Source organism: Anabrus simplex, chromosome 1 (assembly GCF_040414725.1).
Source record: "Anabrus simplex isolate iqAnaSimp1 chromosome 1, ASM4041472v1, whole genome shotgun sequence".
NCBI lineage: Eukaryota > Metazoa > Arthropoda > Insecta > Orthoptera > Tettigoniidae > Anabrus > Anabrus simplex.
Window position 1 is genome coordinate 1,687,029,469 of NC_090265.1, and position 14,255 is coordinate 1,687,043,723.

Genomic DNA, 14,255 nt, shown 5'->3' on the forward strand with positions numbered 1-14,255 from the left:
CATACAAGACCATCTTCAGGGCTGCCGACAGTGGGGGTTCAAATCCACTATCTCCAGAATGCAAGCTCACAGCTGTGCAGGCCTAACCACATAGCCAACTCACTTGGTATGTTTATGGTTAAATGCAACTGCCACTCACAACCAGATATGAAGTTTAGCCAGGTGCAAACAGCATGTTAAGTGCTATATGTATTGAAGTACTGACGATTGAAACGTTGACATTTTCTATTCACAAACATAGCAGAATGGCAGTATATTGTATAATACATAGGCGCAAAACTTATTTTTAGCAGAACAGTATGAAGTGTTGAAAAATCTTTCAAACATAAGCAATCACACATAGATGAAAGTATTTTCTGACAAAAATTCTTATAGAAAACATTCAAAAGGTTCCACAGGCAGTCATAAGTCTTCGAAAAATAAGAATTCTTGTTTTTGAAACAAGAGATGACTGGGATGTTATAAAACATTAAAACTTGCAGCCAAATGAGGAAAATGGGAGGTGTTTGGAACGCATGCAATACCATAGGTCAGGTAAACATACAGCACATAAAATTCATAAATTGATGCAGTTAACACACAAACACAAGTATTAAACATGACCGGATTTGTAGGCCTCGAAATTATGACTTTTATATCAATCCCAATGGAGTTCTTCTATAAATATTTCAATGTCCTATCATAAATAGTATATATCGTCATTGCCGGGACGAAACCTCCTATGTGTTAATATTTTTGGAGATATACTGACCCGCAGCACATACATTATAAGAGCGAGAATGCCTTGACAACAGTCACACAATATTGGACCTAAGCTGACAAAGTTCTAAGCTAAAATATTTCACATAGGAGGTTTTGTCCCGGCAACGACGATATACATGTATAGTATAAAGAGAACATATCCTTAGTTCTGTACATTTTAAGAAGACATTACAATCTCATCAAGATCTCAAGTTATTAAATTAATGAATATCGGAGAAATAAAATTCTACCCTTCATAATGATTGTGCTTTATGTACACCGGTAACATGTTTTGCACGATTTGACCAATTCCTAAAAGCTTTCGGACAGTGAGGGCATATATAAGGCCTTAGTCCTGAATGTAGTATCATATGCTGTACAAGACCATGTCTCAAGCGAAATCGCTTACCGCACACCTCACAAACGAAAGGACGTTCTCCAGTGTGGACTCGCAAATGTTCGATAAGGGTATGACGTTGGTAGAAAGACTTCCCACATTCAGAGCAAGTATAGCATTTCACTCCGGTGTGTTTCACCACGTGTTTGTGCATAGCTGATCGTCGGCTAAACGCCTTGTCACACTGAGGACATTTATAATTCTTTAGAGAGCAATGAATTGCAGCCATATGCTGCTCAAGATTGAACTTGTGAGCGAAACGCTTATCACATTCCAAACAAGAAAAGGGTTTCATTCCAGTGTGACCGTTTTCATGGCTCTTCAACGCTCCTGCTTGTACGAACTTTTTATCACAGTATTGACAAGCATGTCGCCTCATTTTTGTGTGAGTGAGTAAATGATTCATGAGAGTGCAACGCATGCGAAAACCTTTATTACATTTGGGACAAACGAAAAGTTTCTTGTCACCATGACTAATCATATGCTGGAGAAACTCCTTGTTCGTGCAGAACAGCTTGTCACAATGACAACATGGTACAACTTGCCTCCCCAGATGGAAAATCATGTGCTGTGAGAGAACAATGAATGTACAGAAACCTTTCTTGCATATTTTGCAACAGTACAACTTCTGCCCTGCAGACCTGTGAAGCAGAAGAACTGAGGAGCTTGCATATGTTCTACCACACTGGATACACATACAATCTTGGTCAGAAGTGTAGCTTTCTTCACCTTCCATGCAAGATGAAGAAAGAGAATCATTACTGAAAGCAAGAAGACATTTTAGGGAAATTTGCAAATTATGTTTCATCTAAAAAAACAAGTGTTTAATTTTTTAAAAATTTTTTTTGCTATTTGCTTTACGTCGCACTGACACAGAGAAGTCTTATGGTGACGATGGGACAGGAAAGGCCTAGGTATTAGAAGGAAGCGGCCATGGTCTTAATTAAGGTACAGCCCTGGCATTTGCCTAGTGTGAAAATGAGAAACCACGGAAAACCATCTTCAGAGCTGCCGACAGTGGGGCTCGAACCCACTATCTCCCAATTACTGGATACTGACCGCACTTAAGCAACTGCAGCTACCGAGCTCAGTACAAGAGTTAAAAAACTTCTTAGCCTAAGTATTGCGACAATGAAATAATGTTCAGTATGAATACATACATCAAAGCTCCTTCTTCAGACCTTGGGTTGGCGGAGATAAACAGGGCGAGAATGCTGGCAATACTATACTAAACACAGAACAACTGTGAACATGAGGGAGGAACTGGATTTGCTCGCCTGCCAATGCAGCGAAAGGAATAGCACAGCACTGACTAGGTAAATAAATTAACATGCTGGCAAGCTGTGTTTGATATGTGGATTTCTTTCTGAAAATCATTGCAGATTCAATTGCTTTGGTGATTCCACACGCGAGTGCTAAAAATTCTGAAGCTGTCTGTCCACACCCCACAATTCTATGACCAGCTGTTCAGAGAACGCCATCTGGCCTTAAACTGAAGGGATAATTTCAATATCTGCTTCTCCAACATTAACGAAAAATATAAGAAGATACTGAACTATTTAGATTCGCTGGAGAAGTGTGTTTGGAGAAGATCCTTCGGCAAAATACAAGCTATGGTGAGAGTATTACAGTATCAGGTTAGTGCGGTGGAAGTGTGAGCTGAAGTTTTGTATTCATAATGTCTCTTAGCAAACCAAGTAGCAGGTGAATACTTGATAATCATATTACTCATAAAGTTTCACACAGTCAAGGAAGGAGTACAATTTACAATGTGTATGATTTTTAAAGAACCTTCCAAATACAGAAGTGCATGAGAACACAATCTTTCACAACTAAGTATTTTTATTTTCCACCTTGTCGATACACTAAAATTGATACTTTGTCATTATATGAATGTTTCATCTAAACTGTGTTATGTGGCTGAAGATGTTAATATATGAAACATGTACCACTTTTAATCAATTAGTTGCCTTAAGCAATTTAGTGTATAGACAAGGTGGAAAATAAAAAATACTTAGTTGTGAATCTGTTTTAAGTGCGATACGGACCATGTAGCTGAGTTTATGTAACACAATCTTTCTCAAAGCCTGGGTCTGACAGCTCAAGCTTGCAGTGTGAGTGTACACATCGTGTCCAGTATTCTTTCCATGGGCAGAAAGAATGTTGAAACAGGGAATACGGCCGCATTTAGAACACCAGGGAAAAATCACACAGTTCAGAAACATGCAACAAATTTGGGCGATTTTGAAAAGTGTGTTTTACATCAAACAATATTTGACTTGTATGATAACAAAGAATTTCCAACAGCTAAGAAACTGATGTACTTACTGAAGGAGAAAATTGAAAATAAGGACTCGGTATCTTCCATGTACACGTTATTGAAATCCCTCGGTTTCAAATACAAGTGAACTAATTATATTAAGAAATTACTTTTCAAAACAAGTGGCACTGTTGCTGCAAGACTAAAACTTTTGCCTAGAGTGCATACTCAGAATCTATAATTTTGACCATATTGGCCACTATTGGTCCATATTGACTGTAATCAATATTAAGTGTTTATGGACTTCCTTGTCAATACATTACAATACCATATTTATTCTCTTGACAGTAAATATGGTATGGTAGATCCAAAAAGACATAATATTGAATATGGTCAATACAGACCAAAACTGATCATGATGTGTCCGACTCGTTGGCTGAATGGGTTCGATTCCCGGCCGGGTCGGTGATTTTAACCTTAATTGGTTCATTTCTATGGCATGGGGCCTGGGTGTATGTGTTGTCTTCATCATCATTTCATCCTCATCACGATGTGCAGGTCACCTACGGGGGTCAAACAGAAAGACCTGCACCTGGCGAACCGAACCCATCCTCGGATATCCCGGCACTAAAAGCCATACGACATTTCATTTATCATGATGGTCAAAATTATAGATTCTGATTATGCCAGCCAGGCAAGGAAATTATTTTAATTAATTTAAGAACACAGAAGTTAAAATCCTTAGCATTTCCAAATTTTCTTTAAATAATTAAGTAATAAATTTACATCCAAGCATTTAAATCCCTCTGGAAGACAGGTAAATTACAACACCATGAAATAAGAACACAGCCTAAGGTGAATCACATTTGGATTAAGAATGAAACTTGATTTTTGAATCTTTAAAAAAATGAAGTTGAATAGCATACAATATGGTTTGCATTTATTAATTGCCAGTATAGTTTTGGATCTGGAATGGGAGGAGGTAAAGATTAATATACATCATTCTTTACTTGCTATTTTAAAGAAAAAACAGGAAACTTTAAATAAAAATACTAGAATTTTATTAATGAAAAACATAAGGGAAGAAAGGATAAACGTAACAAGATAAACGTTTTAACCACCAGCGAAAAATCTAACCAATGTCGACTTCAATGGAGATGAAGTTAACATTCTGGAAAAAAGGCCCTAAATATAACTGGGTTTTTCATTCTCATCCCCACAGAAAAGATTCGGATTATCAATCATAAGACGATCCACAATAGGAACTTAGATGAATTAATAGCCGAAATGGAGGTTGCATTAGCAAAGGTTTCAGTAGGAAAAAAGGAGACAACAAAGTATGAGGCTACCAAGAAATTTTTTAAAAATAATGGAACAAAAAACTGCCACAAACAGTAGATAACATAGGGAGAAATTTGCATTTGATCAGAAAATAAAGGATTACGACATAATCATTATGAAGGCAGACAAAGGCAATACTATAGCCTTGATCAATAAAGAGGCTTACATTAATAAAATGAACGATTTATTAACAGGAGATAAGTTTCGTCTTGTAGACTGAACACTGAAAAGTGATTTTAAACCAGGAGCTGAAGAAGAGAATTTTTTCATATTCTTGAACATGTATTAATATGTGTTGTAAAGTATTGACAAGGCAGATCCATAAAAACATAATATTCAGTGTTTACTCTACGGACCTCTGGTGATAACAGACCTTTCTTCTATCTGGATGAAATCTGGATTAATCAGAACCACTCCGGGAAGGACACAAGACAGGGCCTGAAAGTACCTGTAGGAAATGGAGGCAGGCTGATCAAACGTCATATAGGGTCAGTGAAAGCTGGCTTTGTATGCAACAGTAAGTGGGTTTTTCATTCTCGACCCCACAGGAAAGGTTCAGATTATCATTCAGAAATGAACGATGACTCATTTAGACTGGTTTGTCCATCACTTTCTGAATTACTTCGAAGAGGGATCAATCACAATGATAATAATGCTGTAACAGTGCAGAGATGCAGGCTGTGGTTTGATTTATGGCGGCATGGTTCTGGTTGTAATGTGTGCAGGGGTGTTTAAAAATTAAAAAAATGTATATCTGTTTATAAATTGTAGTAGTTGTGAAATGTTGATTTGTGTTGTATTATGGCTGGTGAATTGCTTGAATGTAGAGGTTTTGAAAGTGTATACATTATACGTACAATAGTTATTTTTAACCCTTTTACTCCCACTGGGACATACAGTATATGTCCCGCAAGGGCATCAATCAATACTAATGGGATTTAATTCAATTATAATAGCAAAGGACCGTGTCCCAGTGGTTATCTATATATTTGTTAGCTATAGCATTGCCATAAATTTCCAACAGATGGCACTTGTTCTAAGTTTTATTCATAAAACGGGAGATTATCGATACGGGTCACTGTTTTCGTGCCAATTCTCAGATGTTGCATTATTGTGTTCATTGCCTAATAAGCGCATGTGCTTATAGCGATAATAAATACCACTTTCTTGCATCTTACATATTATTATATCAGGTTAGTACAATGTTATATCTAATTTCTTTACAATGGGACACATATAACCCATTGGTAGTCTTCGTTGGGACATATAGTCCCAGTGGTATTTTATAACCTGGTTTACGGAATAGCTTTTGTTTATTGTAGCTAAGATGACTTCAAAAAGACGGCATTGGGAGGATGTCTTTTCGAATGACAACCAACTGGCAGAGTTCTTACAGACCAGTGGAGAAGATTCAGCGTCAGATTTGGACTTCGACTCTGATGACGTTGCGGATGTAAATTACATGCCTAGTGACAATGATTCGGTAGGTCTGGGTGGTGATACAGCCTCAGAAGCAGACAAAAATGACAATTGCAGGGAAATTTAGACAGGAGCCAATGTCAGTATTTGGCTAATGCTTCTGGAACGCTTGCTGCAAGTTGGCAGGATTCTAACAAAGTGGTGGTACTTAGCAACTGCCATATGGCAAACGAAGTCGAAGTGCTAAAAGAGAAGAAAGATAGAAGTAAAGAAGTAGTTCCCTGCCCAGAATCAACATCATTCTACAATGAAATTATGGGAGGTGTAGATCTATCAGATCGGAAAGTTGGCACATACGATTTTGATAGAAAATCTCAAAAGTGGTGGAGAAAGTTTTTCTTGAAGGTCCTCTTGATGGCTGTTGTCCATTCTTGGATTTTGTATCAAGAAACCAAGCATAAAAACATTCTGTTGCTGGAGTACATTATTCCCCTTGCAGAACAAATGATGGCTGTTTGCAAAGCAAATGCAACAGTAAAAAGGAAGAGAATATCCGGGCGACCTACCCTGGCATCAAAATTGATGTTGAATGTCGGAGATTACTTGACGGTGGAAGGCGATGTGTGAGGTGCTCAAAGCTGAAGAAAGAAACAAGAACCAAAATTCTCTGTACAATGTGTAAGCTCCCTCTGTGCAAGAACTACTTTGCACCTTATCACACTTGATCTGTTGCACCTAATCTAACCTACGTGTGAAGTGTTCTAAACCTAATAATTTGATCTTATACATCATCGTTTTAAGTTTGGCTATTTAGTATTCTGTTTACCATATTTTGTATTTTATACTCTTATACATAATGGTATTATAAATAAGGGTTGGCATCTTTCAAAGTATACCACTGGGACACATATGTCCCACACAGAAATACTAGTGGGGCACATATGTCCCACCTCTCTCAGAGGCACAACGTATCAGATATGAATTAGATATTGAAATTACATACTAACTGGAAGTTCGTTGACCAGTAAATGCAAAGAAATAACCAAAATTATGAAAAAATAAAATTGGTAGTGAAAAGGGTTAAATAACAACGGAAAGGGGAAAGAAAATTGTTGCCATGGTTACATTGTAGATATGAAAAAAGTAGAGACTGATTGATTGACTGATTGATTGATTGATTGATTGATTGATTGATTGATTGATTGATTGATTGATTGATTGATTGACTGGAGATGTATGTTGTATAAAGAAAGTGATATTGAAAGGATATACAGTACTAACTGAAGTACAATTTTGGTGAGATCATCAAGGTTTGTAAGTGTATCATGGATGTATGGAGTAATGATAGAATTAAGAAATTGGACAGTACTCTGAAGGAAGTCAACATGAGGGATATAAAGCATAATAAGGGGGTTGAGAAATTAGTAGTGCAGGAGAAAAATTAAGTAGTGAAGCTGAGAACATAAAACTTAAAAGAAGTCTATAAGGGAGTCTGGAGACTTGGAGTTTACTGAGATATAAGTGTCTCAGCAACATAGCATTACTCACACATTTGTATATTGGTGGGAAGAAGAAGAAAGTGGAGAAGTACTAAGGACAAAGAACTTCAGAGGAACTGAAAGCATTTATTTGTATATGTTGCACCCTGAACATTCTGGAGCTCCTATAGAGAATGTTGAGCAAGATAATGGAAGTCCTGTGGCTTCTTTTTCAGGAGAGAATTTTGAATATGTTATTGTGAAAGCTTCATATTGTAAAATTTTAGTATGTGCATATTCTTTTTTTTCTTTTGCTCTGAAAAATGTGCAGTGCATGGTAGTTTGGAAGTTAAATTAGGGAGCCTCGTCAGGTTTATGACCATCACCTGTGAAACAGAGTTAAAATTACTTATTGTACTGAAATAATACTAATGAGAATTGTGTTTCTTGCCCTATTTATCTTTATAACATATTCATAACTGCCTGCCTTAATGACAAAGGTGGTCGTGATCAACAACCAGTGAATTTCAAATTTGGTGTAAATGTAGGTTACTGCCCAACACTAGCTCTGCTAAATCAGATATAAATCAGAACACAACATGTAATATGATCCAACAGAAACAAAGGGCGAGTTACTAACCTGTGTCAAGCCATATAAAACAGGAATTAGGCCACCAAGTTATCCGCTTGCCTCCAAATTATTGTCAATATAATCCGATTGAGATGATATTGGCTAAAGTGAAGAATGAAGTGGCCAACTTTAACAATACATTTCGACTTGTGGACTCTTGACAGAATTACGATCAGGGACTAGGAGACATGGCTCATGCTGATAAACTGCAGGAGTGTTTTCACAGAGAACTGACATGGGACAACACAATTCGGGAACTTGTAATAGATCTTAGGGACAGTGATTTTGACTCCAACACAAGCAATGATGAAGACAAATAGGAGGAGGAGGAGGAAAAAGTCCTAGCAATTCCACTGTAGGGGGGTTTCAACTTATCAGTCTAAAACATAATGTGTTTTCTTATTCTTTCAGTAAACATAGTGTACTCCTAATATTACTAATAGTGCTAATAACGGTTAATTCAATAAACTAGAACTGGTCGCATTGAATTAATTTATGTATTTATTTTACTTTATAAAGACACCACAGGATATCTTACTCAGAATGACATGCGGTACAGATTGCATCTTTTCAAATAATAACACAGCCTCGCATAGATTGAGTATTGCATTCACAAATAACTTTCACATATCTTCCAGGAGATACTTACTCTATACATGCCTCATATCATGCATGAACATTTTAAGCACGGATAATCTTAGGATTGAGCCTTCTATCACATTCATGCATTTCAATTCAGAAAGCATGCTGTTTAAGGAGAATATCGTGTGCACACTGCAAGCATAGAACCGTGTCCAATCTCTCTTTCTTTCACCAGGCTGTTAAGACAGCAACAGCGCTCAGCAGGAAGGATGGTACTGGACGACCCCAAGTTCATAGTTGTTCTGTGTTTGGTATAATTAAAAGTACAATATAATGTAATACAGTCATAGGAAAATATTCTGGACAATCAAACACTGTGTACAGGAAGAAACAAAATCTGAAACAAGGTGACAGTAGCTAATCCGTGTTGCAGGTGTAAACCACTTCTGTATAGAACAAGTACCTTCTTCTTCTATATCATGTGCCTTGTACACACTTACTGATATTATTGATCAAGGCATCCAAACTTTCCTGATCCAATTTTTCCCATTCCTCTTCCACAACTTTGTGAAGATCTTCAAGTATTCAACGTGGAAGAGTGTGTCCTCTGAAGGCTCTTTTGAGCACACCACACAAATACTCAATGCACTTCACGTTAGAAGACACTGCAAGCTACAGCATCTTTGTGATTAAAACCTCCTTGATGAATGATTAACAAGAAGTGGACAATGAGGATATTACCATCATCCTGCAAGACAAACTCTCGACAGAAATTCTCCTGAAGATCTGAACACATTATACGAGAATGTGATGCTGGTATTTCCTGTCTGTTATTGTACCATGCACTGGTCCAAAAGGTTACAGGACCTCCATGGCTGCCTACATGAAGTATCTCTCTTTCTAGCTGTTACACACATGACTGAGTATTGTTACCCAAGGACTTCAATGTTTTCCCATAAGATGATACCATTCTGTGCGATCTTTCATCTTCTGGACGGTAGTTCTCTATGCTAAGTTAGTTATCTCTTTGATCTGACCAACCCATCTTTTTGAAACTCGTCCTCTTGAACTTTTGCCATAAATATTTCCTCGGACAACTTGTTTTTCCAAGTTGTCATCTTTTCTCCTTATAACGCGGCCAAATAACTGCAGGATTCTCTCGTACACAACTTGACATAGAACGTCTTCAATTCCTGGAAATATACCATGAGAAAAATGTGTAGTTCCGTCAGGGCCTCTCCATACATCTTGTATGAGAGATAAGAGGGTCTCCTTGGAGAATAACACATTGTACCACGTGTCCTCAACTAAACTGATGGTCTTCAGCATGGCACAGCACAGAGTGTAATGATCGTATGAGTCCAAAATTTTGTAGATAAGCTAACTAAGCAATGCATTCACAAATTATGCCATAAAAAAATATTAGTTCCAAATCTTGCCACCAGAGAAAAAATATGTTGCTGTAAGCAGTCAGAACATGCAATATTCCGTAACTCTGATGTCAGAATGTTCTCCTGGTGGAGTTGTGTTGTGTCAATTCCTTGGATGTTGCTTGGTGACATATACTGATTCCTTCTGTGTAGTGAATATTCGTTTATATAGGCCAAGTCATAAGTCATGGCAACTATTTTTTTCTCGCGAACAGGAGACAACACGGAAAATCTATGATATGCATTTGGAAACGTATGGTATGTACTAGCGTAAGATGCCACTAGATGGTGTACATAATCAACAGTGTGGGTCTAAGCATGCCCCCAAGTTCAGTGTGTGAGTGAGAGCATCACAAAATGGAAGTCAACAAACAGGAGCAACGATCGCATATTAAAATAGCAGTTCTCCGTGGCAGAAATGCACGCCAATGCCATGCAGAGCTGCGGGAAGCATTAGGTGTGCATGCCATGCCCTATAGAATAGTGGCGAAGTGGATGGAGACGTTCAAACAGGGTAGAGTATCAACTGCCGATTTAACTCGCCCACGCTGTCCAGTGTCCATGGACAAAGATGTACCACTGGCAACGCACAGTGGAAATTTTGGGTGATTATTTCGAAGGTCTGTAACCAGTGGGGACCTGTCCTTTGTATGTAGTCTTGTGTATTTGCTGTCTATACCATAATAAAACAATGTTTACCAATGGCCTGTGTTCTGTCACTTTCCAACGAGAATCTCCTGAAGTCAAAATTTGTCTTCAGGAACTATGCATAAGTACATGCCCTAGGTTTCCAAATGCATGTCTTAGATTTTCCACCTTGTCTCCTTTTCGCGAGAAAAAAAATAGTTACCATGACTTATGACTCAACCCTGTAAACTTAAGAAAGTTGAACTTTTCCCATGTGAAACGTAACGGCTATTGAGAAGAGAGACCGTGCACTGCTAGTGAAGTTGTTTTACCAGAATGGCAGCAATAGCAATGCTGCATTCTGGAAATATCACAGACAGAAAAAGATGAGAAGTGGTCCCATGTAAAAATTAATGGGCTAAAGAATGTTGTTTGTCCAACCCTTGCCCCGCTTCCTTACGGGGTCGGGTATGAGGTGAGATGAATCTGTCGTGGTGGGTTATTATGACCGGATGCCCTTCCTGACGTCAACCTCATCACAGGAGTTAATGAGATGAAATGAATGACATGATATATGATAGTAGGAAGAGGGTGAAACCTGGTGCCGGCACATAGCCTGCTCCTGTCGAATAGCACCAAGGGGTCTGCTCAAGGCTTAATGTCACCATCCGATGGATGAATCACCATCAACAGCGTCATATGCCCTCACTCCATATGAGCACTGCGGAGAAGTTTGGAATTTAATCCAGGCTTTTGGCACGCAATCTAGTGATTAGAAATTGTATACCACCATCTCCCCTACCCTGTCAGCCAACATTCTGATGGTGAAAATTTTTTCGACCAACAGGACTCGAACCAGCTAACCTCAGTGTCAGACCGTTTAGACTTCAGCGCCTTAACGATCATGGCCACCAGGCGGGCTATATGGGCTAATGAATATGACTAACAAATTTGAGGAAATAGGTGAATTAGGTGTCGCACCAAGGAAAGGTCAGTGGCCTATCCCCATGAATGAAGGCGTGAATATAGAGGTTCCAAACAGAGAAGACATAATGTCTTTTGTAAATTATTTTTATTAGCAACAATTTTTTTAGTATGTTTTTGAGCAGACTAACTTATACACACAGCGAGTTATCAGTAGTGCACTGCATACATTCATGAAATATTAAATCTATCAAGCTTGGAAACTTTTGACAATGACCGAAATGAAACAGTTTAATGGTTTGATGTTAGTTACCAGAATCATACAGAAACCAATCTAAAAATGTACTGGAGAGATGATCCTGTATTTTCAACACCTGTATTTTCCAAGACAATGTCCACGAACAAGTTTGAAAATATTTCGATGCTTTTGCATTTTGTGACATTAGTAACTATGGAAACAGTGCAGACAGGCTCTATAAAATCAGGTCAATATTACAAAAACTTTCAGATAAGTTTTCAGTCGTTTACAGTCCCGAGAGAAAGATTGCTTTAGATGAAGGCATGTTTGCTTAGAGAGGCTGGTTGCATTTTCGAGTGTACAATCCATCTAAAATAACTAAGTAGAGAATTATGGTTAGGATGGTTTGTAAATCTAAAACTGGATACATTTGCAAATTCCAAATTTATGACGCAAGTGCAATGGCCTTAAACACTACTGTCCTCGAATTTCTTAGTCCATACTTAGGCCTAGGGTATTCTGTTTACACTGATAACTACTACAACAGTGTTGCTCTTGCAAAAATCCTATGTGAACAAAATACCACGGTTTCTGGGACAATTAGGCAAAACAGGGGAGTACCAAAGGATCTAAGAGACTAACAAAAAAATCCTTGAAAAGGGGGGAAATGACATTCAAATGTGATGGGGAAATTCTTCTTGTCTCTTGAATGGACAAGAAAATAATCACCATGATTTCATCCATGCATTCTGCTGAAATGGTTGAAGTCACTTCAAAGTTTGGCAGAAAAACAATGAAACCAGTATCCCTAGCAGATTATAATCAGCACGTGCATGGAACAGACACAGCTGACCAATACTTTGCTCTATACACCTTCAAGAGGAAAACCTGTAAATGGCCGAAAAAAGTTGTCTTGTATTCACTATAGTGCTAGTTCACTTCCTTCCACTTCTTCCAGATATCCAATACCCAGAAACAAATTACCTATCTACAGTTCATAGAAACAGTTTCTAGACACTATATTGAAGGTCATCACCCAAGTCAGAACAGACTCTCCAGCGCTCTCTGACATGTCATCACTAGCATCTACTTCAGTGCAATCCATTCACCAGAAACCCCCACAAAGAGAACCAGCTAAAGATCCTCCATCACATCTAGATGGAAAAATGAATGAACACGTTCCGTTATAATTCCCACCACTGAAAAGTGACCCCTACCTGACAAGAAGATGTAGAGTTTGTCTCAAGGAAAAAAAAAAAAAAAAAGGAAAAAAAAAAACGTATCTGACACAAGATGGTACTGCAGGAAATGTGGCATCCCCCTGCATCCTGGAGCATGTGGCATCAGATATCACACCTTAATTCCTTCCCCAGGTATGTTCTAATTTGCACATTATTTCGAAGCATAATATAGGAGTAGTAAATGTTTTTGTTCCACAGTGCAGAAGGTAGGACTGGCAGGCAGGGAACTCTTTAAAAATGCCTAGGCTGGAGGTTTAAATACCCTGGCAACTTCCTGATAGTCAAAGTGTTAAGTGTACAGTGACATCTGCACATTATAGGGACCTCCTTGTGCAAGACCTGATTCCAGCTGTGCAACACATGATTCCAGCTTTACAAGAACGCAACTGTGACCACATCGTTATCTTCATGCAGGATGGGGCAACACAACATGTCGCTCACCAGGTGAAAGATTTGCTGTGAGAGACCTCCAGTAACAAGCACATCATCTCTAGGCATTTTCCAGATGCATGGCCTTCAAGATCCCCGGACCAAAAACAATGTGACTTCTGGAAATGGGGATATTTAAGGGATCGTGTCTATCAAGGAAATATCTGGTTTATGCCTGATTTAAAGGCTAGTATACAATGACATGTCGCTCTGATTTTCCCCAATATCCAGCAGGCAACTGTCGAACATGCCGTCTTACAGATGCAGCATGTCGCTGAGTTGGGAGGCTATACCGAACAGTATTTGTAACCATAAATCCTTATAAATCTGCCAGAACCACCAGTAACATATAATATCTGATCTTCCCTGCATTTTTTCTGCAACCTTACCACTGCTTACAGCCCCATATTTTTAGAGTGAACGCTGAAAGGCATAACAGTCTATAATAATGATGTATGTATGTATGTATGTATGTATGTATGTATGTATGTATGTATGTATATACGTATGTAAGTAT

General features: G+C 38.3%; 1 protein-coding gene across 2 annotated transcripts in view; it reads right to left on the reverse strand.

Moving 5' to 3' along the window:
- Positions 1-256: 256 nt before the first annotated feature.
- LOC136881909 (gastrula zinc finger protein XlCGF57.1) overlaps positions 257-14,255 on the reverse strand; it is a 52,580-nt gene continuing 38,581 nt past the window's right edge. For both annotated transcript variants that reach the window (XM_067154364.2, XM_067154355.2), the window contains exon 5: positions 257-1,899. In XM_067154364.2, coding sequence (XP_067010465.2) covers positions 996-1,899 — 904 coding nt within the window. In that variant the 3' untranslated portion in view covers positions 257-995. The remainder of the gene's footprint in view (positions 1,900-14,255) is intronic.